We start from the raw sequence: 25,822 nt of genomic DNA, 5'->3' as shown, positions 1-25,822 counted from the left end.
CTTGCCCACAGTCGCACAGCTGACAAGTGGCAGAGCCGGGATTCGAACCCATGAAGGGAGATGTCTGTCAGTAACAGAGGACCCTGTGTGCTTTCTCAGCCTCTTACACAGCAAGGCCGATCTCAGGACGTTTCTCCTTGTGCTTTGATGGAACAATTTATGGGGGGAGGGCCTTCGAGGAAGCTCGAGGGAAGACCTAGAAGAAGGAGTTAGATTCCGTCCCTGACCACAGAGAGCTTACAGTCTAGGGTGCATGACAATCTAGGATGCATTTGGGTTTGCACCCTTTATTCACCCAGCCCTCAGCCCCACAGCACTCTTGTGCATATCCATAGTTTATTTTAATATCTCACTCCCCGTTCAGACTGTAAGCTCCTCATGGGCAGGGAACGTATTTACCAACTCTGTGCCAGGCACTGTACTAAGCCCTGGATACAAGCAAATCGAGTGGGACACGGTCTCTGTCCCATGTGGGGCTCCCAGTCTCAATACCCATTTTACAGATGAGGTAAGGGAGGCACAGAGAAGTAAAGTGACTTGCCCAAGGTCACTCAGCAGACAAGTGGTGGAGTTGGGATTAAGACCCATGACCTTCTGACTCCCAGACCATGATCTATCCCCTACACCATGCTGCCCAAGCTTAGTACATTCACAAAGTAAATGCTCAATAAATACCTCCCTGGGCACTTGAGCAATCGAATGTTCAGGACACCTTAAGAACCTGGCTGGAGCACACTTGGCATTATTAAGCACATACTATGTGCCAAACACTACGCTGAACTCTGGGATTCAAGAAAATCAAACCGGACACAGTCCCTGCTCCACTCAGGTCTCAGAGGGAGGGGGAACAGGCACTTCATTCCCATTTTACAGTTGAGAAAAGTGCAGGGATTGTCTCCATTTGTTGTTGACTTGTACTTTCCAAGCGCTCAGTACAGTGCTCTGCACACAGTAGGCTCTCAATAAATACGATCGAATGAATGAATGAATGAAAGTGAGGCATAGAGAAATAAATTGACTAGCTCAAGTTCACGGAGCAGGCGACAGATGAAGGCAGGACTATAACCCAGGTCTTCACACTGATTCGCCTTTTGTTTTTAGGCCCATTCCTGAATTCTTTAATTTAAAATATTTAATTCTATTTGGGGCAATCTGCCCTACTCTTCTGAAATGCCTTTATGAAACTTAACCCTTTTTAGCACCTCTATTTCCATTTAGACCCATATATTAGGATTTCAACTGTACCTCTTCTGTTTTCAGATACAAGTCGGAGAAGGCTATTATAGAACGTTGTCTTCTAAGTAAAAAACTTGAGACAACGGTATAGTGCCCGTGGATTACGCCTTTCACCTGCCTTATGGGAGAGGTGTTTGCATCGGTGCCCTGTGCTAGAGTCACACGTGTACGTCGTATGGGAGAAGAGATATACACATAACTCCGGCGCCTTGCAGAGCAGCACTCTGACGTCAACGCTCATCTCTCTGGGAAGACTGAAATTGGGCGAACCTGCTGTGGGTTGCAGCTGTCTCCAGCTCAATTGTGTGAGACTGAAAGGGACATGGACCCAACGTGTTCTGAATATTGCTTTTCTGTCACCGTTTCCACTGAGCTGGATCTGGAGGCGAGCTGAAAGAGAATGGTTATCTAACTGGCTCCTCAGCCCGACCCCGCTCAGGGCTGCAACATCATCCATTCACCCCCCCCGCCAGGACAAAGGAAATGACAAATGAGGCATTTGGGTCTTGTCAACGCAGCGTCCCTGGTGGTACGGGGCTTCAAATCGTGAATACCTGTAGCTTTCATGGGGCTCCCACTCTAAGTGGGAGGAATTAAGCCTCGTTTTCAGATGAGGAAACAGAGGCACAGAGAAGTGAAGTGACTTGCCTAAGTTTACACAGCAGAAAGTGGTAGAGCCGGGATAAGAATCCAGTTCCTCTGAATCCCAGGACTGTGCTCTTTCCACTTGACCATGCAGCTTCTCTAGAAGAGAATTCTAGGCTCCTCAAGGCTCAGAGTTCAGGGAACACCCATTGTCACATGGACAACTCCAGGAGCCGCCGTTATTCCTGAGATTTTTTGGGGGGGGGGGCCTTCTATGGGTGCTTTACTTTTTCCTACCATGGTGGTGCAAGGCAGGACGGGATGTAGGTTTCTCGCTGATACGGAGGAGAGCCGAGGCCAGTTCCTGGGGAGGCAGCCTGGCTGGATGTCTGGTGTAGGGGGATACCGAGAGCACACGACAGCAGCTTTTATCCCCAGCCTGGAGTGTGATGGGAGATGGGGCCATCGATGTGGGGAGAGATGGCTGCAGTTACCTTGGATGCTTTCCCTGGTTGCACGGAGAACACGCGGCAACCTCTTTTATCCCCAGCCCAGCCCAGCACGTGCAGAGCAACTGTAAAATGGGAAGAAGATGCCTGTTCTCTCACCCCCATGAAGGACAAGGATTGAGTTTGATCTGATTATATTGTATCTGCCCCAGTGCTTGGCACCTAATAAGTGGTTTGCAAGTGCCACGGTTATTATTTTCATTAGTACACTGCTGCTAGCCTGAACGGAGTATTAGTCAATCGTATTTTTTGAGCGATTACTGTGTGCAGAGCACTTTACTGAGCGCTTGGGAGAGTACCGTATAGCAATAAACAATGCACCCCCCGTCCACAACGAGCTTACAGTCTGGAATCTCCCAAAGTTCATAATGAGGAGGAACCCAGAGAACTGTGAAAGGAAGAGAAAGAGAGCACGGTCTATTCTTGCAGGGCCACTAAACAAAGTTTTATTGTTCACTCTCTATTCTGAACACCAGCGAAGGGTTTGGCTCCATCTTCAGTGAGGGTCTTTCAGTCTGAGCCTCAAAATGAAGCTCCCTGGAATGGGTTAGGATCCCTGGAGTTTGGCAATCAGATTTGGACCCTAGGAAAAAACCAGGACATGTATCAGAGAGAGAGAGAGAACCCATCACAGTCCCAGATTAGACCCGCTCAGCCCCAGTCACGCCCCGAACATGTTTCCATCTGGACTAAGCACTTAGTGAGTGCAGAGAAGCAGCATGACCTAATGGGATCGAGTATGGGACTGGGAGTCAGAAGGACCTGGATTTTAAACGCTGAACAAATATGATAATTTGACCGTCCTAGGTTTCCAAGGCCCGGTGCAATCAGTGCTTAATAAATGCTGTGGATAAAGAGGGTTCTGATGATGATGGTGATGATGATGGTGGTATAGTTTGACACCTCTGTCTTTCCCCCCAGCATTACTCCTGTCCCCTCTGGAGACCTCATATCCACCCTGGTCCTTTTTTGAGGGTCGTCCCTTCCTCCCGGGCCTCCTGAGAGGTCCTTCCCCTGAATCATCTGCTTAGAGAGGAGACAGGGCAGGGCGAGCTTGGGACCCTGTCCTGGGGCCTGGTAGGATGAAGCCTCTGAGGTCTCCAGGTGAGGTGAGGGGGAAGTCCTTCAGGCAGCCTGGCTGGAAGCCTAACTCATTTCCCGTCCTTTTTCTAAGAAATATAACTGTTTTATTGTTGTAATGTACTTTCCCAAGTGCTTAGAGGGAAAGGACAGGGCCTGAGCACCCGAGAAGAAAAGCATGACTCAAATACCTCTGCCACAAAGCAGGCCCCAGGCCCAGAGGCCTGGCAGCACTTCTTCACCACATCACTGAAATCGGTCAAGGCCGTCTGCAGCTGGTCATCCGGGGTCTGTGGCTTGTGCTTCACGAGGTTGATCAGGAGCCTGGGGGCCAAGCGGACGGGAAGTTGGAACCGATACAAGCCAGGAAGCTCACCCACCTTGCCGTCCCCCCACGGGGTTTCAGCTGGAACAGTTTATGCGAGGCATACACCCTGGGCTGGTATAAGGGAGGGCAGGAGGAGCAGGATGCTGGGGCCCGGGTTAGGGGTGGCATGGTGTCCTCCCAGGATGGCATCTGAAAAGGGATGCTATGCCACTTCCTCTTGGTCAGGAAAGATCAGGCTTTCAAAGAGGAGAAGGGCCGTCGCTGTCGAGGGACGGGAACGTGTGGATGGGAAATGCGGTCCTTGGAAAAAGCCCTCATAGATGATACCGAGAGATCTGGAACACGCAGATTGAGCTTGTGAAGGACCTCATGTTGTGGAAAAATCACACTGTGAACATTCACCTCTTCGCTGGAGATTAACAGGTTAGAGGGTATGTCGTTCAACTATCCCACCACAACTGAGTTTTGGAGCTACAAATCCTGCACTTTCATGTCTACCTCTAGCAGAATGTTGTTTGCTCTTGCCACCATTTGTTATTTTATGTCATTCAATACTGCAAAGTTGCAAAACCACAAAGTACTGCACAGCATAGTAAAATAAATCCAAGGCAGAGAACGTCCCCCACCCCCACCCCCCGGTCCCTGCCCTTTGGTTGATGGGACCATCCTATAAAAACAATCTGGTTGACCCAAACTGTGGTTTATATTATACAACAGACTGATTTTGGGGGGAAAACATAGTTCTAGTTCTTCCATCGTATTATATGCCAAATGTGTAATAAAAACACATGTTTTAACAGAAATGGATGTAAAGGGCGAGATGATCTTCCTGATCTTTTAAGAAGAAGGTTCTATTTGAATTATCCAGACACCGTTTCTCTGAACGCATGTGGACACGGTAGCAATTATCCCTGACTGGCGTCTTCTACCGATTGACTCCTAATGTGATTGATAGCCATTAGAACCCAGAAAGAAAGGAGCAGAAAGAATTCTATCTTGGGTCAGACTCATGGTCCAATCTTATTCTGCCTCCCAAAATGGAGCCAAAGGAAGCTTGGGACCCGCAGGGTATTGGCTGCCCGTTTGGACAAAAATTGCATGAGTAGGGATGTCTCTTCGTGATTAATCTGGGCCAGGTTTGCTGGGACTCTCCCCTGGCATCTGTGGATTTAGCAATTTATAGCCCTGGCACCTGTAGGTTTAACAGCTCATAGTCCTGGCACCTCTGTGTTTTGGGGGTTTTTTAATAGTATTCGTTAAGTGCTTATTAGGTGCCAGGCACTATCAGTAATCGGGTTGGACCCAATCCTTGTCCTACATGAGGCTCACGGTCTTAATCCCCATTTTTCAGATGAGGCAATTGAGCACCAGAGAAGTTGAAGCGACCTGCCCAAGGACACACAGCAGACAAGTGGCAGGGCCGGCATTTGAACCCAGATCCTCTGACTCCCAGACCCATGTTTTATTCAATAAGCCATGCTGCATCTTGGGTTCAGTTAGCCCTGGCACCTCGGAGATGCAGCATGACCAAGTGGATAGAGCACAGTCCTGGGAGTCAGAAGGACCTGGGTTCTAATTCCGCCTCTGACATTTGTCTGCTCTGTAACCTTGGACACGTCACTTAACTTCTCTGTGCTTCAGTTATCTCAGCTGTAAAATGGGGATTAAGATTGTGAACCCCACGTGGGACAGGGACTGTGTCCAACCTGCTTTGCTTGTATCCACCTCAGTGCCTAGTACAGTGCCTGGCACATAGTAAGTGCTTAACAAATGCCGCAGTTTTAATTATTAATGCCATCTCTGGGTTTGGCAACTCATAGGTCTGGCATCTTCAGTTAGAAACCGGTAGAAACTAGCCCCAGTGGTATTCTAGTCAGTGATTGAAAGAAAAATAATACAGCTGCACATTCAGAGTCCTAAATTTTAGATGTAAAATTACATCACCGTTTGAGCTCTGGCAACTCTTTCATTCCTGATTAAGGCTCTAAGGGCCATCCTACCTCCCTACCTTTACTTTTCAGCCATGGTCCCTGCGTCCTTATTAAATTCAAACTACTTCTCATGCAAGTCTGGGCTCAGAGGTGACCGTCTCCCTCCTTTTCTTCCATTTCCCTCCCCCAAGTCGTGATTAAGAAGTTTGGAGGACAAAGAGAAAACCAAAGGAAGAATGAAGGATCATTTCTTACTTCAGTTTCTTTCTCTGGAGCTCCATGTCCGGCAGCTGGCACCAGTCTTCGTTGGGGGTGAACAGTTCGGGGGAGAAGGCCGGGGGCGTGTACGTTTCATCGACTTTCAAGCTGGGGAAGCACGGCTCTTTAAAGGCAAACGATTTACAGCAATTGGTCACCCCTGGGTTGATGCTTCGATTGGCAAAAAATCCACATATTTGTCCATAAAGTAGGTTTGCCTAGGTGGAGGAGGAGGAGAGGGAGAAAGTTACGGCTCAGAAAAGAATTGCGGTATGGGGATGAGTGGCCAGGGAGCTTAAAACACTCTCAGATATCCACCTAGACAGTAAGCTCACTGTGACCAAGAAATATAACTGTTTTATTGTTGTAACGTACTTTCCCAAGTGCTTAGTACAGTCCTCTGCTCCCAGTAAGTGCTCAATAAATACATTGGGTTGATTGATTGACCTCAGTGGTAAGCGTCAAGGCATGTGGACTAATAGTAATCAAAATAATAATAATAATGATAACGTGTGTTATTTGTTAAGTGCTTACTCTATGCCAAGTACTGTGCTAACTGTCAGTAATAGTAAAAATAATTAGTAACTCTGGTATCTGTTAAGTGCTTACTATGTACCAGGTACTGTATTAAGTTCCGGGGTGGATACAAGCAAATCGGGTTGGACACAGTCCCTGCCCCACGAGGGGCTTATAGTTTCCATCCCCATTTTACAGATGAGGTAACAGAGGTGCACAGAAGTGACTTGATCAAGATCGCACAGCAGGCAAGTGGCAGAGGCGGGATTAGAATCCACATCCTCTGACTCCCAAACCCATGCTCTTTCCACTCCACATTCCTCCAGCCAGCTTCAACTGCCGGATCCCACACCGGTCCAAAAGAAGCAGCCACGTGCACTCCTACAGCATTTATGTGCTCACCTTTATTCTCTGCTTCTTCCCCTACTTTTCATTTATTCATCATTCACTCAATCATATTTATTGAGCGCTTTCTAAGCGCTTGGGAGAGTACAATAGAACGACAAAAGGACACATTCCTGCCCGCAGCGAGCTCACGGTCTAGAGGGGGAGACAGACATTAATATAAATAATAATAATGATAAATAATAAATAACAGTAATTTATTTTAATGTCTGTCATCCCCAGAGGGCAGAGATTGCATCTTCCAACTCTATTATATTGTCCTCTCCCAAGTGCTTAATACAGAGCTCTGCGCACAGTAGATGCTCAATAAATACCACTAGTTGACTGTGAAACCACATCTACTTATTCTATTGTACTCTCAATCAAACAATCAATGGTGTTTACTGAGCGCTTATTAGGTACAGAGCACTATTCTCAGCCTTAGTACAGTGTTGTGCACACAGTTAGTGCCCCCAAAATACCACTGATTGTGGATTGTAAGCTTGTCGTGGGCAGGGAATTTGTGTTGGTTGTTCTGTGGTACTCTTCCAAGCCCCTAGTACGGTGCTCTGCACACAGTAAGCGCTCAATAAATACGATCGAACGAATGGATGAATATCCTGACCGATCTCTCAATACAGGCAGTCTGTTTCTCATCAGGCTGCATACAGCAGTGGGCTGCGTCGTTGGTCTTGCGTTCGACGTGAACAGTCAGCTCCGTCAGAGGCAGCTCCGGTGCTTGCTTGGTGAAAGAGATCGCGTACCTGAAAGAAGCATCGTCCCGTCACTTCCCAACAGCAGGCCAGAACCCGGGTCCAAGGCGACGGGTGAGGCCCAGACCAGACCCCCTCACCTGCCTGGCTGGACCCCATCTCTCCAGCCCCTGCCCAGCTGGACGGGGGTGGGGGGGGACCCGAAGACCCTGACTTGGAAGGATGGATCCCCTGCCATCGGCAGCAGCTTCTTGGAGGTGACAGGATGGCATTGCATGAGAGACAGAAAGAGAGAGAAAGAAGTAAAGAAAGAAGGAAAGAAGAAACGAAAGAAAGAAAGAAAGAAGGAAGGAAGGAAGGAAGGAAGGAAGGAAGGAAGGAAGGAAGGAAGGAAGGAAGGAAGGAAGGAAGGAAGGAAGGAAGGAAGGAAGGAAGGAAGGAAGGAAGGAAGGAAGGAAGGAGGAAAGAAGGGAAGAGAGAAGGAAGGAAGGAAAGAAGGAAAGAAAGAAAGAAGAAAGGAAAGAAAGAAGGAAATGAAGAAAGGAAGGAAGGAAAGAAAGAAGAAAGGAAGGAAAGAAGGAAGGAACGAAGGAAGGAAAGAAAGAAGGAAAGAAGAAGGAAAGAGAGAAGGAAAGAAAGAAAGAGAGAAGGAAAGAAAGAAGGAAGGAAGGAAAGAAGGAAAGAAAGAAAGAAGAAAGGAAAGAAAGAAGAAAGGAAGGAAAGAAAGAAGGAAAGAAAGGTAATTAATAGCCCTCCGAAGGTCATGTCTTCTGCTTTTATTGAATGGTCCTGCACTTGGTACTCGTTCAATAAAAACGATCGAATGTCACTGTTTATTGTCGTATTGCACTTTCCCATGTGCTTAGTATGTATGGTGCTCTGCACACAGTAAGCGCTTAATAAATACGATTGATTGAATAACTGAACAATGATGGTGGTTGTGGTGATGATGTGGGTGGGGCTGATGGTGGTGATGGCGGTGGGGATGTTGGAGGTGATCATTATGGTGATGGGGTTGGTGATAATGGTGGTGATCATGATGATGGTGAGTGGGACGGTGATGACTGTACAGCGTGGCTTAGTGGCAAGAGCACGGGCTTGGGAGTCAGAGGTCGTGGGCTCTAATCCCGGCTCTGCCACTTAGTTATGTGACTTTGGGCAAGTCACTTCACTTCTCTGGGCCTCAGTTGCCTCATCTGTAAAATGGGGATTAAGACCGTGAGCGATGGTGTCTGTGATGTTGGCGATGATGATTATGATCATCGTGACTGAAAGCTCGTCGTGGGCCGGGAACGTGTTTAGTGTCGTATCCTATTCTCCCAAGCCTTAGTTCAGTACTCTGCCCAGAGTAAGCGCTCGATAAATACGACCGAATGAATGACGACGGTGACGACGAGGGGGATGGTGGTGACGATGGTGAATGCCAGAGGTCTTCCTTCTCCCATTGAGATCCGTCCTGGATCTCTGAGGGAGCCTCAGGAGAGGTCTCTATGGGATGGGGAGTCTGCTTACGGGGGTCTGAATGAAGACCATCAGGAGGAGAGGGCCTCCCGGTGATGGGAGGTGAACTCCAATCAGACCCCGATCCGACGTTGCTTCTGCGCTTAGTCGAAATTAGGTATTGTGTCATCTCTTGGAAAGTTAACCTTTTGAGAAAGACCAGCCTAATAATAATAACTGCATTTGTTAAGTGCTTACTATTTGCCAAGCACTGTTCTAAGCATGAGGGGAGATGTAATCAGGTTGTCCCACTTGGGGCTAATAGTCTTCATCCTCATTTTCCAGATGAAGCAACTGAGGCACAGAGAAGTTAAGTGGCTTGTCCAAGGTCACACAGCAGACAATTGGTGGAACTGGGACTAGAACCCACATCCTCCTACTCCCAAGCCTGTGCTCTTTCCACTAAGCCACGCTGCTTCTCTTCAGCCTAATCTGGGCCGAGACCCAATATGGGCCTACTGATAGAAGAGTAATCTCTCCTTGAACGATATTTGCGTATATTTGGGTATATTTAATAATGTTGGTATTTTGTTAAGCGCTTACTATGTGCAGAGCACTGTTGTAAGCGCTGGGGTAAACACAGGGGAATCGGGTTGTCCCATGTGGGGCTCACAGTCTTAATCCCCATTTTACAGATGAGGGAACTGAGGCACAGAGAAGTTAAGTGACTTGCCCACAGTCACACAGCTGACAAGTGGCAGAGCTGGGATTCGAACTCATGAGCCCTGACTCCAAAGCCCATTCTCTTTCCACTGCGCCACGCTGCTTCTCATATTTGTGGGTAGCACCATTGATTTCTTAGTGTCTTCATTGCCTTATCATCAGTTTCTACTGTAATAATAATCACGATACTACTATTAATAATAGTGCTATTTGTTCAGCACTTACTATGAGCTAAACACTGTGATAAACACTTGGATAGATACGAGATAATCCCACTGGACTCATCCCTGTCCCACATGAGGTTCACAGCCTTAGGGAAGGGAGAACAGATAATGAATTGCCATCTTACCCATGCGAAAACTGAGGCACAGGGAGGGTAAGTAATGTTGGTATTTGTTAAGCGCTTACTATGTGCAGAGCACTGTTCTAAGCGCTGGGGTAGACACAGGGGAATCAGGTTGTCCCACGTGGGGCTCACAGTCTTCATCCCCATTTTACAGATGAGGGAACTGAGGCCCAGAGAAGTGAAGTGACTTGCCCACAGTCACACAGCTGCCAAGTGGCCGAGCCGGGATTCGAACCCATGACCGCTGACTCCGAAGCCCGTGCTCTTTCCACTGAGCCACGCTGACTTGTCCAAGGTCAGCCAGCAGGCAAGTGGGGGAGTAAGGATTAGAACCCAGGCCCACGCTCCTTCCACGGTAACCCACTGGAAGAATCAATCAATCAATCGTATTTATTGAGTGCTCACTTTGTGCAGAACACTGTACTAAGCATTTGGGAGAGTACCTCATAGCAGAGCTGGTAGACAGATTCCCTGCCCACAACGAGTTCAAATTCTAGAGGGAAGAATGCTTTTTTAATTACTTTCAACCTGAAGATTGACTTTAACCGCCTGGGAAATTAATTGTAAAAGGATTTTATCTCCTATAGAATATCTCCAACAGATCAGCAATATCGAGCCATCATTGGGATTTAATGAGAGTACAGTATAGTTAGTAGACGGGATATCTGCCCCAAGTGCCTAATACAGTGCTCTGAATACAGTAAGCGCTCAGTGAAATATCGTTGATTGATAGAGGAGCTTACATTCTAGCAGAGAAGGCAGACAATCAAATAAATTACAGGTAGGGAAGTCATTGGATGCAAAGATAATTATACAAGTGCTCGGAGAGAGGAGTGAGTACAGAAGTACTTAGCGGACACCTACCCAAGGGCACGGGTGATAAGGAGATATAAATGCCGTTAAATCAAGGCAAAAATCTGGGAACTTTTTTTCTAATCTCCTCTAGGTTTGTCCCTTACGAATATGTCCTCTGTCTAGGATTGCAGTCCCTGATGCCCCAGTACAAACGTAATCTTTTCGACTGCGCGTTTTTGAATTGAAAATCTTAGTTCTTGACACGTCACCCTTAGTTTTCACTGCACTGTTCGAAGGAAAAGGACAGAGAAAGCCATCGCTTCCTTCTGAACAGAGCACTCCTGATACAGAGAGTGACTCCGTTTTTTTCAGATCATTTAAAGTTTTCCCTAGAGTTTCCTCACTCTTCAACAGGTCAAGAGATTCAGAAAGCTTACTTTTGTCGGTAGAGATCTTCTCCCAATTTCTGGAAATGGGCGCAGTCCTCTTGAACGCGTGCCTGGCTTTCCTGAAGAATCTTTTGGAATTCTTCTTCCTGGAAAGAAGTGTAACTTAGGGACTTCAACGGGGAAGTTTCGAGCATCTTGTCACTTCCTCCCCAGGCTCCCTCAGAATCTAAACCCCACCATCGCCACTTTTCTGTAGTATGGCCAAGTCACTTAAGCTCTTTGGGCCTCAGTTTTCTCACCTGTAAAATGGTGATGAACTCTCTTCTCCTTCCTTCCTAACTAACTTTGAGCCCCGTGGGAAAAGGGAACGTGTTCAGTCAGAGGAACTTCTATCGACCCCAATGTTTTGAATGCCTTAAGTGGGTTTTTTTTTCTTTTTTATGGTACTGATTAAGCACTTACTATGTGCCAGGCACTGGACTATGTACTGGGCTAGATATGAGCTAATCAGGTTGGACACAGTCCATGTCCTACATGGAGCTCATAGTTTTAATCCCCATTTTACAGATGAGGTAATTGAGGCACAGAGAAGTGAAGTGACATGCCCAAGGTCACTTGGCAGACAAGTGGTGGATCCAGGCTTAGAACTCAAGTCCTTCTGACTCTCAGGCCCATCGCTTCTCTTGATAAATAGTAATAATAAATAATTATTACTATTATTATTATTGAATGCTATGACAGTGGGAAAATGAAAAGACAAAAAGGTGCTTTTCAACTGTAAAAACTTGGAGGTTTCCACTTACCCGATGGAGGTTTCAAGTTACATAATGAAAAAAAGACGACGATATATTTTTCTCTCAGTCAGGCTATTTCCGGTGCCCCACCCGAGGCCAGGCTTGGCCATGGATTCGGGCGGATGATGTGAGATGGGATTATCTTCTTCTCTTTATGGTCTCCAGACCCCTCCCCAGCCCCGGGTCAGCATGGCGGACAGACCCCAGCCCCCGCCCCACCAGTGGCCGCCGGGTGAGTCCAACGTCGCCGACCCCTACCCCTCGACTGTAGCACTGGTGCGGGTCTGCAGTCTGGCAGCACTTCTCCAGCAGGTCTTGGTACTTCTCGAGCACTCTGCGGATCACGGGCCCTGACACTTTCTGGTGTTTTCTTGAATATTCGTAAACAAACCTTGAGAGGAAGGAAGAAAGGAAGGGTGTGTGCGAACTGGACGGGCCTCAGAGGTAAAACAGCCGTGGAGCGCATCGGCCAACTGGAGGGGAGACCTCGTGTCCGAGCCGCATCCAAGTCTGGGAATGGATGGAGAGGAGGGGCGGACCGTGCCTTCCCAGGACTCTCAAAGAAGTTTGAAACTGCTCTGTGGGATTGTGACTAGGGATTTTTTTTAATGGTATCTGTTAGGCGTTTATTACTTGTCAGGCACTATATTAAGTGCTGGGACAGATACAAGCTAATCAGGTGGGACACGGTCCGTGTCCCGCATGGGGCTCACCGTCCTAACCTTCATTTTACAGACGAGGGAACCGAGGCACATAAAAGTGAAGTGACTTGCCCCAGATCCCACAGCACAGAATTGGCCGAGCTGGGATTAAAATCCAGGTGCTTTGATTTCCAGACCCTTGTTCTTTCCGCTAGGCCAAGCTGCTTTTCCAACAGATGGCGGTTCGGTGGCTAAAAGCTCTGAGGAGCGGCTTTCGATTTACCCCCAAAGTCTTGGCAAGTCACGGTGACCCCTGGAGCCGGCCACCTCATGAAGTTCCAGTGCCCTGGTCATAGCCCGAGATGAATGGGGTCCAAGACACCCCAGGTTGGCAGGAGCTCCGTCAACGGGCTGGCCGACATCTCCCTGGTGACCGAGGGACGACTCCCAAGATATTCTTTCCATTCTCACATTTGGAAGGGATAAGGGAGAAGACACATTCCCACATGTGAGCGGGGAATGTGCCTCTCGTAGTCTCGCAAGCACTTCGTACACTGCACTGGACGCAGTAAGCGCTCAATAAATGTCACCGACTGATGAGCGGCTACTTACTCATCTAAGAAGCCATCTTTCTTGTCGGCGTATCGTTGGCACACATCTTGGGCTCTGATGAATTTTTCTTCTGTGGGAGGTAGGTCCTGGGGCGCATCTTCCCTTACAGAACGGAAAATGCACTCGCCCCGTTCTGGGACTGGCTTATCGCAACAGTTGCTGAACTGGCTGGAGATGGCCTTTTGGTTTGAACACATGGAGGACACGAGCTCTGCCTGCACGAGGTAAGACAGAGAAACCATTTTGGCTCCTTTTTCCCTATGTGAAACTACAGCAAATCAGTCCTCCTTCCCTTTCCCCTTGACCACAAATAGACCTCTTAGGGAATATGGAGACAGTTCAACAATCCAGCTTTAGAATCGGAAGGAATAGGGAATTGGAACCGGCAGGGTCACTGCCTGGGTAAAGTTATTTCCTGGAGCCCACCACACCAGACCGACACCACAGAAGGTCTCTAGACTGTAAGCTCCTCTAAACTGGAAGCTCGCTGTGGACAGGGAATGTGTCTGTTTACCGTTGCATTGTAATAATAACTGTGGCATTCATTAAGCACTCACTATGTGCCAGCCACTGTACTAAACTCTGAGATGGATTTAAGCAAATTGGGTTGGATACAGTCCCTTTCCCTGTGGGGGTCACAGTCTTGATCCCCATTTTACAGATGAGGTACCTGAGGCCCAGAGAAGTGAAGTGATTTGTCCAAGGTCACACAGCAGACAAGTGGTAGAGCCAGGATTAGAATCCAAGCATTCCATATTTTTCTGCAATTTTATTTATCCTTTTTTTCTTCCCCTCCCAAACCCCAAAGCACTTATGTATATATCTGAAAGTTTATTTACTTGCATTGATGTCTGTCTCCCCTTCTCTAGACTGTGAGCTCGTTGTGGACAGGCAATGTCACTGGGTATTGTTGTATTGTACTTTCCCAAGCGCTCAGTACAGTGCTCAACACACAGTAAGCGCTCGATAATTACGACTGACCGATTGAATGAATGAATTCATTACTTTCTGACTCCCAGAGCCTGTGCTCTATCCACTACACTCTGCTGCTTCTCTACTCTCCCAACCGCTTAGTACAGTGCTCTGTGCACAGTAAGCAGCGTGGCTTAGTGGAAAGAGCCCGGGCTTGGGAGTCAGAGGTCACGGGTTCTAATCCAGGCTCCGCCACTTGTCTGCTGTGTGACCTTGGGCAAATCACTTCACTTATCTGGGCCTCAGTTACCTCATCTGTAAAAATGGGGATTTAAAAATATGAGCCCCACGTGGGACAATCTGATGACCCTGTATCTCCCTCAGCGCTTAGAACAGTGCTCTGCACATAGTAAGCGCTTAACAGATACCATAATTATCATTAAGCGCTCAATAAATGCACTTGACTGAGTGACTGACTGAAGACCAGCACCATAGAAGGCCTGTGAGAGTATGGGCACTGACTCCAGTCTGGAATGAATAAATGAAAATCTGGTCCATCCTGCTTTTTACCCCTTGCGGATGGATCCTTACCCTACTCCGGAAACACTCTATCACATCTCCTTCACAACATCCATCTTGCTCCCCGAGCAAGTCTGGCATGACGTTCAGCAGTGTGGCTAATTCCATCTTGGGAAACTGCTGGCTGAAGTAGAGCACTTTTCTAGAAAGAGAATGAGCAAAGTGTTAGGCTTTTTCAGTGTTTTCAGATTTCAAGTCCCCTATACACAGTGGTGATTTTATGCTTATATATTCAGAAATATGCACCTGGCTGCCACTTCCAGGGGGTCCAGGGGACCAGAGCAGTGGCCGATCTCATCCCAGATGTTCCTTCATTCATTCCTTCAATCGTATTTATTGAGCACGTACTGTGGGCAGAGCTCTGTACTAAGCGCTTGGAAAGTACAATTCAGCAACAGAGACAATCCCGACCCAACAACGGGCTCACAGTCTAGAAGAAGTCATAGTAAGGCCTGCGAGTTTCCAGTCAGGGTTGAAAAGGCCGAAATATAGAGAATTTCTGGCCTGTTAGCTTCTTTTTTTTTTTTAACGGCATTTATTAAGCAGTTACTATGTGCCGGGCGCTGTTCTAACCTCTGGGGCAGACACATTCCCTGTCCCACATGGGGCTCACAGTCTTCTTCCCCATTTTACAGAGAACTGAGGCCCAGAGAAGTGAAGTGACTTGCCCAAGGTCACCCAACAGACGAGTGGCGGAGCCAGGACTAGACCTCAGGTCCTTCTGACTCCCAGGCCCGTGTTCTAACCGTTAGGCCAAGCCGTTTCCCAGGCACCTCTTTGAAATCAGCCCCTTTCCTAGTCCCCGTCACCTTTGAGAGCCCGTCCGTTATTTGACTCCACACTCACAGTGAAAAGTTGGCATTAATATATATGGGAGGTGGCCATGTGTGTGTGTGTGTGGGTGTATGTGTGCGTGTGTATAACTAAGAATCAAAAACACACTCCGCATCTCCCTCCCACCAGGAAATACTCCTAGAGAATAGCAAGACGAGGACCAAGTCAATCAGCAGAAGGTCAGAAACACGACAATAAAAGCCAGGAGCAAAAGTGTAAGAAACTTACCCACTTCTTAGGGCTCTTTTCCCAAAGCCCATGGCAATTCTACATAAGTGTTTGTGAATCTCATGGATCCACCTCAGGTCATTTGTGACGAGGGTCCCCTGCCAACAAAATCAACCAGTCAGTCAATGATCTCTATTGAGCGCTTACTGTGTGCCGAGCACTGTACGAAACGACAGAGTTACTAGACATGCTCCTCACTCACAGAGAACTCAAGGATGTGGACAAAATCCCAAACCAAAGACACGCTGGATTCTCCTCTCTGGCTGGGGGAAGAGAGTTAGAGAGAGGAATGGAGGAAAGGAGGGGGGAGGGAGAGTGGAAAGGAAAAGGAGGAGGGACAGTGGGAAGGAGGAGGAGGAGGAGGGAGAGTCAAAAGGAAGAGGAGGGAGAATAGGAAGGAAGAGGAGGAGGGCTGGAGAGCAACCATATTGAATCAGCCTGCACTAAATCCCGTGGAACCCTCCACTGGCCCCAGCTATCGTCCCGTCGTGGATAGTGGCTTAATGCCAAGAGCATGGGCTTGGTAGTCAGAGGATGTGGGTGCTAATCCCGATTCTGCCAATCGCTTGCTGTGTAACCTCGGGCAAGCCACTTCACGTCCCTGGGCTTCAGTTCCCTCATCTGTCAAATGGGGATGAAGACTGTGAGCCCCACGTGGGACAACCTGATTACCTTGTTTCTACTCCAGCGATTAGAACAGTGCTGGGCGCAAAGTAAGTGCTTAACAAAAACCATTATTATTTTTATCCCCCTTCTCCTCCCTCCCAACCTGATGGGGGAAGTTGCTGCGTAGGCTCGAGAGGTGAGAAGGGAGACTCCTCATCTCTAGGCTGCCCAGACAAATACTCTACCTTGGTTTGGAAACACTGGAGCTTGTTTTCCTCTGAGCAGCAGGCCTGCACGACCTTCTCATACTCCTGGGCATGGAAGAGGAGGGTGGGCGTGTAGAGGAAAGGTTGCCTTCTGGCTATTTCATAGATGTATCTGTCAGCGAGGGAGAACACGGGTTACCAGGAGATGAGATCCCGGTTGAGAGCCGGGCTGGGCCTCAGCTTATTCTCAGTTGGGAATCACCAATCTTTATAATAATAATAATAATTGTGGTATTTGTTAAGCTCTTGCTATGTGCCAGGAACTGTACTAAGTACTGGGGTAGAAACAAGGTAATGGAGTTGGACGTAGTCCCTGTCCCACATGGAGCTCACAAGCTTAGTTTCCAGTTTACCAGTGAGGTAACTGACACCCAGATAAGTGAAATGACTTGCCCAAGGTTACACAGCAAGCAATTGGCAGACTGGGATTAGAAGCCAGGTCCTCTGACCGCCAGGCCTGTGCTCTTTCCACTAGACCACACTGCTTCTCACTTTACAAATACCAAAAAAAAAATTAAAGAGATAATAAGGCCGGACACAGTTCTTGTCCCATCCAGAGGTCCAGTCTATAGATAAGGAAACAGAAGTCCAGAGAAATAAAGCAACTTATCCAAGGTCACTCAGCAGGCAAGTCCAGGGTGTAGTGGATAGAGATTGGGCCTAGGAGTTAGAAAGTCATGGGTTCTAATCCCAGTTCCACCATTTGTCTGCTGTGTGACCTTGGGTATATCACTTCACTTCTCTGGGCCTCAGTTCCCTCCTCTGTAAAATGGGGATTGAGACTGTGAGTCCCAGGTGATACAAGGACTGTGTCCAACCCGCTCCAGCTCTTAGTACGGTGCCTGGCACAGAGTGAACACTTAACAAACGCCATAGTGATCGTTATTAATATCATTTGGATCAAATCCCAGGTCCTCTGAGTCCCAGATCCTCCCCAGCAGCCCCGAGAACAGGCCCAGCTTCCAGGTCCTGGGAAAATGAGACTCACTGATTCCAGACAGCTTCCGGGTCGTCTTTGTAGGCCTTGCATTCCTCCTCGGGTTTCAGGTCGTAGTGGAGGAGAAAGCCCAAGTCCACCCGCTTGCGAAGGAAGAAACACCTGTGCCGGTTCTTCTCATCTTGACTGCAGCAGTCGGCATACCCGTATTTTTCGGAGAGTTCCTTCCCGGCACACATCTCGTCCTCTAGAAGGTAGATCTGCACCACCACCGAGGCGGGGGGAAGCGGTTTTCACCACCGAGCTCCCACCAGATGCCCTTCTCCAACTCATCCTTACCATCTCCAGACTATGAGCTCACTGTGGGCAGGGAATGTGTCCTTTTATTGCTATTTTGCACTCTCCAAGTGCTTAGTACAGTGCTCTGCACACTGTCAGTGCTCGGAATGAATCGCTCAGCCGCCCACCCGTTCCCGCCTCACCTCGCCGCTCTCCTCCTACAATCCAGCCTGCACACTTCACTCCTCTAATGCCAATCTACTCACTGTTCCTCGATCTTGTCCCTCTCGCCCCGACCTATCGCCCACATCCCGACTCTGGCCTGGAACGCCCTCCGTCTTCTCATCCGACAGTGACTCTGCCCAACCTTCGAAGACTTCCTGAAGGCCCATCTCTTCCAAGAGACCTTCCCAGACTAAGCCTTCCTTTCTTCTTCTCCCACTCCCTTCTGCGTCACCATGACCTTATTCATCCTCCCTCCCAGCCCCGCAGCATTTATGTACATATCTGTAATCTATTTATTTACATTAATACCTGGTTCCCCGTTTAGACTGTAAGCTCACTGTGGGCAGGGAACCTATCTACCAATTCTGTTATATCATGCTCTCCACGAGTGCTTAGTACAGTGCTCTGCACACGGTAAGCACTCAGGAAAAGACAATTGGTTGATTAACTGATCATCTCACAGAAGGGCAGTCCCTCAGACTAATATCTAAGGTATTTATCGAGTGTTTATCATACAGGTTCAACACTGTGCTAACCCCTGGGGGTGATATCGGATATTGATTGATTGATTTATTCATATTAATGCCTGTCTCCCACTCTAGACCCTAAACTCCTTTTGGATAGGGAACCTGTCTACCAACTCTGTAACACTCAAGCATTTAGTGCAGTGCTCTGCACATAATAAGCCCTCAATAAATACCACTGATTGATTGATGGATGGATGGATAATCAAACACAGTCCCTGTCGTTCAATCATCAGGTAGTATTTATTGAGGGCTTATTGTGTGTGGAGTATTATTATTATTATGGTATTTGTTAAGCACTTACTATGTGCCAAGCACTGTTCTAAGCCCTGGGGTAGATACAGGGTAATCAGGTTGTCCCACAAGGGATTCACAGTCCCAGTCCCCATTTTACAGATGAGGTCACTGAGGCATAGAGAAGTTTAGCGACTTGCCCGAGGTCACACAACAGACAGGTGGCGGAGGCGGGATTAGAACCCACGTCCTCTGACTCCCAAGCCCGGGCTCTTTCCACTAAGCCACGATGTTTCTCAAGCAGCTGCTTCTCGGGAGTACCGCACGGTAGAATTAGTAGCCATGTCCCCTGCCCTCAAGGAGTTTACTAGTTGAGGAGACAGACATTAAACAAATTACAGGGAGGGGGAAGCAACAGGGTTTCGAGATCAGCACGTAAATTCTGTGGGGTCGGGGGAGTGATCGGGCATTCCCAGGAAGTGCAATTCTCTTGGCAAATTGTAATAATAATAATAATGTTGGTATTTGTTAAGCGCTTACTATGTGCCGAGCACTGTTCTAAGCGCCGGGGTAGATACAGGGTAATCGGGTTGCCCCACGTGAGGCTCACAGTTAATCCCCATTTTACTGATGAGATAACTGAGGCACAGAGAAGTGAAGTGACTTGCCCACAGTCACACAGCTGACAAGTGGCAGAGCCGGGATTCGAACTCATGACCTCTGACTCCCAAGCCCGTGCTCTTTCCACTGAGCCACGCTGCTTCTCTACTTTCCAAGCACTTTCTACTTAGTACTTTCTAGGTACTTTCTACTATTGTACTTTCCAAGCACCTAGTACAGTGCTCTGCACACAGTAAGCGCTCAATAAGTATGATAGGATGAATGAATGAATGCCGAAGTGGTGGAGTGGGGGAAATAGAAGGGGCAGATGAAAGATGAATCAGGGAAGGCTTCCTGAAGGAGATTGATTTCAGATAGGCCTCGGTGATGGGGATTGATGGAGCCTGTCTGATCCGAAGCAGGAGGGAATTCCAGGTGGGAAGGAGGGTTTGAGCAAGATGTTGATGTCATAATAATGTTGGTATTTGTTAAGCGCTTACTATGTGCAGAGCACTGTTCTAAGCGCTGGGGTAGATACGGGGTCGTCAGATTGCCCCACGTGAGGCTCACACAGTCTTCATCCCCATTTTCCAGATGAGGGAACTGAGGCCCAGAGAAGTGAAGTGACTTGCCCACCGTCACACAGCTGACAAGTGGCGGCGCCGGGATTCGAAACCCTGATCTCTGACTCCTAAGCCCGGGCTCTTTCCACTGAGCCACGCTGCTTCTCCTACAGTGTCATCCTACAATCTAAGAGGGAGGGAGGGAAGGTACATTCTCTCCATTTTACAGGTGAGGAAACTGAGGTTCAGAGACCCAGAAGACCCAGCAGACCCGTGACAGAAAAGTGATAGAGAACGTCCCTAGTGTAAAGGACCCCGGCCTGGGAGACAGAGGACCCGTATTCTAATCCCGGCTCTAACAGTTGTCTGCTGCATGACATCGAACAAGTCACTTCACTTTTTTGTGCCTCAGTTACCTCATCTGAAAAATGGGGATGAAGACTGGGAGCCCCATGAGGGACAGGGACGGTGTCCAACCTGATTAACTTGAAGCTGCGTGGTTTAGTGGATAGAGCACGCTCCTGGGAGTCAGAAGGTCTTGGGTTCTAATCCAGGCTCTGCCACATGTCTGCTGTGTGATCTTGGACAAGTCACTTCACTTCTCTGGGTCTCACTTACCTCATCTTTAAAATGGGGATTAAGAGCGTGAGCCCTATAGGGGACAGCAACTGTGTCCAACCCTACTGACTTAGCTTGTATCTACCGCAGCGCTTAGAGCAGTGCTTGGTACATAGTAAATGTTTAATGAGTACTATAATTATTATCATTGTTATAATTAATATTATCTACCCCTGCGCTTAGTAGGATGTCTGGCACATAGCAAGCACTTTAGAATGCCATAAGAGGAAAAAAAGAGCCAGGATTAAAATTCAGACCTCCCAGATTCTCAATCCCACGCTCTTTCCAGTAGGCCAGCCTGCCTCTTAAAAGCCAAAGGCAAGCAGAGAGGGGAGGGGGAGACTGAAGAGCGAGACGGGGGGAAGCAGCGTGGCAAGAACCCGGGCTTGGGAGTCAGAGGTCGTGGGTTCGAATCCCGGCTCAGCCACTTGTCAGCTGTGTGACTCTGGGCAAGTCGCTTCACTTCTCCGGGCCTCAGTTACCCCACCTGTAAAATGGGGATGAAGACTGTGGGACGACCTGATCACCTTGTATGGTCCCCAGCACTTAGAACAGTGCTTTGCACATAGTAAGCGCTTAACAGATGCCATCGTTAGTATTATTATTGTTTCTCCCTTATCACCACTTGCCGCTACTGTATGCTTCAGGTGGGAAGGGGGCCGAAACCCTCCCTGATTCCCCTACCTCAGTTTTGGAACATTCCGGGAGCTTCTCCTGGGCTGTGCACCGATTTTTCAGGGCCACGAGGTTCTCGACCATCTTGCTTATATCTTCATAGGAGGCTTCCTGGAGGAACTGGGCTAGCGCCATGGTGGTCCTGAAACCCAACCACCAAGAGACCAGTTAAGGCGTCCCCACCGCTTCTCTACGTGCAGCCCAGAGGTCAGGGGATGGGTCCGTTTATTGTCGTGTTGTCCTCTCCCAAGTGCTTAGAACAGTGCTCCGCGCATAGTGAGCGCTCAATCGATACCATCGATCGATTGATTGATTCTCCTCCCACTGCCCCAGCTGGAGAGGGCAGAATCTGTCCGGTTCCCTGGGGATCTTTGGATGCTGGTCTTTTCCCAGCAACTGGGGTGGAGAGGCGAGGCACAGGGTGGAGGAAGGCCAGGAAGGGGAGAGTTTGAATTACCGCTGGGATGAGGGGAGAAGCAACACCCCCTCCCCGACCCAATGATTGATTCGTCCATTCAATCGTATTTATTGAGTGTACCCAGTACCGTGTGCAGAGCGCTGTTCTAAGCACTTGGAAGAGTATAATACCAAGAGGGATTAACAGACACGTTCCCTGCCCATAACGAGCATATACCATCGGCTACCTCTTGGCCCAGTAACATGGTATGCCAGATATCTGGCCCACAGTCGGTGGTCGCGAGTTCCAATTCTAACCCGCTAAGCAGTGTGGCTTAGCGGCAAGAGCCCGGACTTGGGAGTCAGAGGTTGTGGGTTCTAATCCCGGCTCTAGCTTCACGTGTACACGCGAGGATGCTGGCATCTGCAGGGCACATGTGCAGTCATGCACACAAAGGATTCGTGCAAACATCTGCCCACAAGAATACACGCACATAAGGAGCACGGGCACACACGTATGCCTGGGGAAGAAGGAACTGACCATTACGAACCTCTTCTCCAATATCGCATGGGAAACAAACACTAAAACAAAGATTAACCCCAGTTAAATAAATAGAAAGAAGACTCACAAGCTTCTGACATTCTTCTGTATGTACTGGTTGGTAGCATTGAGGTAATCTACAAAACATGAGTTTGAGGCTTCATATAAAACGCTGTATTAGACATTTCCCAATACATATTTTTGCCATACAATCTCCAAGTTTTCTTTAGAGTAATTGAATTACTAGCGAAAAAGCCCACTCAGCCCACTGGAGAAATTCAGAATTATAAACGGTTTAATCATGTCATAATGATTGGGTTCCATGTATTCCAGGTTATTGTTTTATTGAATTGATTTCTTTGCATTAATTATTTCAGATAAGGAAGTCGATTATTGCTTTTTTCTGTTACTGCCAACCCCTTCCCCCTCTCTCTGACTTGCTCTTGGCATTAATGCCCCAGCTGATATGTGTCTGGAAAGAAAGGGAGAGTGTGTGTGACTATATGACTGTAAACTAGTTGTGGGTAGGGAAACCGTCTACCAATTCTGCAGTGTACCTTCCTGAATGCTTAGTATAGCGCTCTGCACATAGTAAGAGCTCAATAAATACCACTGACTGATTGATTGGTGTAGGGCAAGCCACTAGCACGAGGATCAAATCCTCTGCACAAGTTCTGCGTCCAGACATCTCAGGACAGAGGCTTATCCATCGTTTCTGATATCACGCATTGATGTGTGTGTGTGTGTGTGTGTGTTTTGGGATGTGACATTTTTTACATGTGGCCATATCTGACCATTTGTGGGATCACATGTTGTGTGCCCACATGTGTCTGTGCTAACGTGATTGAACATCCCAACACTTTTGGGCCAGAGCTGCCTCCCCCATTAGGTTTTCTGGGACACATTTGAGATCCCCAAAAGGCTAAAGAAAACGCCACTATCTTTGAGGCTTGTTTGCTTCTCGGTGGGTGGGAAGGGTCACTGATGAAGGGAGATGCACACCACGTTAACTGCGATTTTCCCCTGGCTTAGGGTAGGAGGAGGCAGGGAGGGCGAGAAATAGTCTCCCTTGTCCTGAAAAGTCTTGGAAAGTTAAAATCCAGTGGCAGAAATAGAATATGGAGACACTGCGATGGTGGGGCCAAAAACACCCAAGTTTTTTTGTTTGTTTGTTTTTATGGCATTTGACAAGTGCTTACTCTGTGCAGGGCACAGTACAAACCACTGGGGTAGATACAAGCTTATCAGTTGGATACAGTCCCTGTCCCATATGGGGCTCACAATCTTATTCCCCATTTTGCAGAGAGGTTAAGTGATTTACCCAAGGTCACCCAGCAGATAAAGGGCAGAACTGGGATTAGAACCCAGGTCCTTCTGACTTCCAGGTCCATGCTCTGTCCACTAGGCCATATGACTTCCTGTAGTGTATAGCGCTGTAGTGTAGTGGGTGCTTACTACAGTGCTCTGAGCACAGTAAGTCCTCAGTAAATACCATTAATTAATGGTTGGAATGAAAAGGAGCCAACCAGAAGTCAACAACAAAGGGCAGCAGTTTAAAGAGCAAATACTCGGATGTGATATCAGGGAGACTTCCATCAATTATTATAGGATTAGTAATTGTGGCATTTGTTAAGTACTTACTATTTTTTAAGGTATTTGTTTAGTGCTTACTATGTGCCAAGCACTGTTCTAAGTGCTAGGGTAGACACAAGCTAAGCAGTCCATTTCCCACATGGGGCTTACAGTCTTAATCCCGATTTTACAGTTAAAGTAACTGGGGCACAGAGAGGTTAAGTGACTTGCCCCAGGTCACACAGCAGACGAGTGGCAGAGCCGGGATTAGAACCCATGCTCTATCCCCTAGGCAACACTCTGTTAAGCTCTGGGGTAAAGATACGATAATCAGGATGGACACAGTTCTTATCTCACACGGGGCTCACAGTCTTAAAATTAGACAGGGTATTGAATCCCCATTTTACAGATGACGAACCTGAGGCACAGAGAAGTGACTTTTCCGAGGTCACACAGGAGACATGTGATAGAACTGGGATTGGAACCCAGGCCTTCTGTCTGGCAGGCCTTTATTCGATCCACTAGGCCACACTGTTTCAATCATTCGGTAGCGTTTTTTTGAATGCCCCCTTGTTCAGAGTACGGGGCAAAGCATTTGGGAGATTACAATCAGGCCCATAGACGTGATCCCTGGCTTCAGGGAGCTTACTATCTAGCAGGGAAGGCGGATTATAGAAGTATTTATAGGTTGGGGGAAGTAATAGAGGTTTAAAAATCTGTACGTGCATGCAGGGGGGTGGGGAGAGAGAATGTGAGCCCCCAAATGTCTATGTAGCCTAGGAGTGTTAAATTGGCAGTTTAGGGGCAAAATAGGAGAGATAAGAGATCAGTTAGAGATGGCTTCTCTTTTTTTTTATAGTGTTTGTCAAGTCCTTCTGTTGTACCACGCACTGTACTAAACACTGGGATAGACACAAGCTAATCAGGTTGGACACAGTCCATGCCCACATGGGGCTCAGTCTTAATCTCATTTTACAGATGAGGTAACTGAGGCCCAGAAAAGTGAAGTGACTCCCCCAGGGTCACATAGCAGACAAGTGGCAGAGCCAGGAATTAGAACCCAGGTCCTTCTGACTCCCAGGCCAGTGCTCTATCGACCACGTTGCTTCATCTGCTTCCTGGAGAAGATGTGATTTCAAGGGGACTACGAAGCCGAGGAAGCGTAGTGGTTTGGCAGATTGGAAAGGAGAAAACTTTCCAACCAGGAGGGAGGTCTTGAGCAAGAGGACGGCCTGGTGGAGATGAGAAAGCCCAGGGTGGGTTTGCTAGGAATAAAGTGTGTGAGCTGGATTCAGAGAAGAATACTAGAAAGAATTACGGGGTTGAGAAATAAGTTCTCCAAGGGAAAGTGGAAAGGAATGGGGATTATATGACCTGGAGAAAAAAAGGCTGAGAGACCATTTACTAATAGTTAATTGACTGACTTTGATGAGGAGAAGCGGGAAGAATTCCCTGACAGGGAGCTGCCCCTGCCTGCTCACACCCTCAGAGCCCTGCCCTTCCCTCTGGGACCATTTGGCTCTGGAGTTTGGGGGGTTACAACCGGTCGGCCCCCCGGGGGACCAGCCCAAGTCCTCCCCCCACCCCCCGCTCCAGCTGCAGCTCTGCTCATGGCAGGTGGGAGAAGGGCCAGCGGGAGGCTCAGCGGCTGGATCTGAGGAGGCTGGCGGGCCAGGGAGGTCCATTTCCTCACCAGACTGAGCCCCGTTTTCCATACCTGAAAGGCTGTTCACTGGCAAGAATCGAGTGGCCCCGAGAAGACAGACCACCGCCACGAAAACTGGTCTCATCCACTTCATGGCGCTCCTATCTGGGCAAGGGTAGGAGGGAAAAGAGTTCAGATGCTCCCTCTCTTGCAGTTTAATAATAACCTTGAGCCGATATTTATTTCGTTTTGATTTGACCCTGTGAAACTTATTCCCCAGTGGACTCGCCTACCAATAATTAACCAGG

The 25,822-nt window shown here is 48.1% G+C and overlaps 2 protein-coding genes across 2 annotated transcripts in view; one reads left to right on the top strand and one right to left on the bottom strand.

Annotated features, from left to right (window-relative positions):
* Positions 1-4,541, top strand: part of RASSF6 (Ras association domain family member 6) — a 33,522-nt gene extending 28,981 nt beyond the window's left edge. The window contains exon 12 of the mRNA XM_007669184.4: positions 1,261-4,541. Within this exon, the coding sequence (XP_007667374.2) occupies positions 1,261-1,327 (67 nt within the window). The 3' untranslated portion in view covers positions 1,328-4,541. The remainder of the gene's footprint in view (positions 1-1,260) is intronic.
* Positions 2,754-25,732, bottom strand: LOC100080576 (afamin-like). Its single transcript, XM_001511400.6, has 14 exons — positions 25,587-25,732; positions 22,386-22,434; positions 21,370-21,502; positions 17,694-17,902; positions 16,685-16,817; positions 15,834-15,931; positions 14,784-14,913; positions 13,281-13,495; positions 12,286-12,418; positions 11,282-11,379; positions 7,453-7,591; positions 5,925-6,145; positions 3,602-3,734; positions 2,754-2,913 (listed from the first exon to the last, which is right to left on the bottom strand). Exons 1-14 carry the CDS (start codon positions 25,666-25,668, stop codon positions 2,878-2,880), a joined length of 1,809 nt encoding a protein of 602 aa, XP_001511450.3. The 5' UTR covers positions 25,669-25,732; the 3' UTR covers positions 2,754-2,877.
* Between the last annotated feature and the right edge of the window lie 90 nt (positions 25,733-25,822).

Source organism: Ornithorhynchus anatinus, chromosome 10 (assembly GCF_004115215.2).
Source record: "Ornithorhynchus anatinus isolate Pmale09 chromosome 10, mOrnAna1.pri.v4, whole genome shotgun sequence".
NCBI classification, from domain to species: Eukaryota; Metazoa; Chordata; class Mammalia; order Monotremata; family Ornithorhynchidae; genus Ornithorhynchus; species Ornithorhynchus anatinus.
Note: the sequence above shows the minus strand (reverse complement) of the source record. Positions and strands in the feature narration are given on the sequence as shown.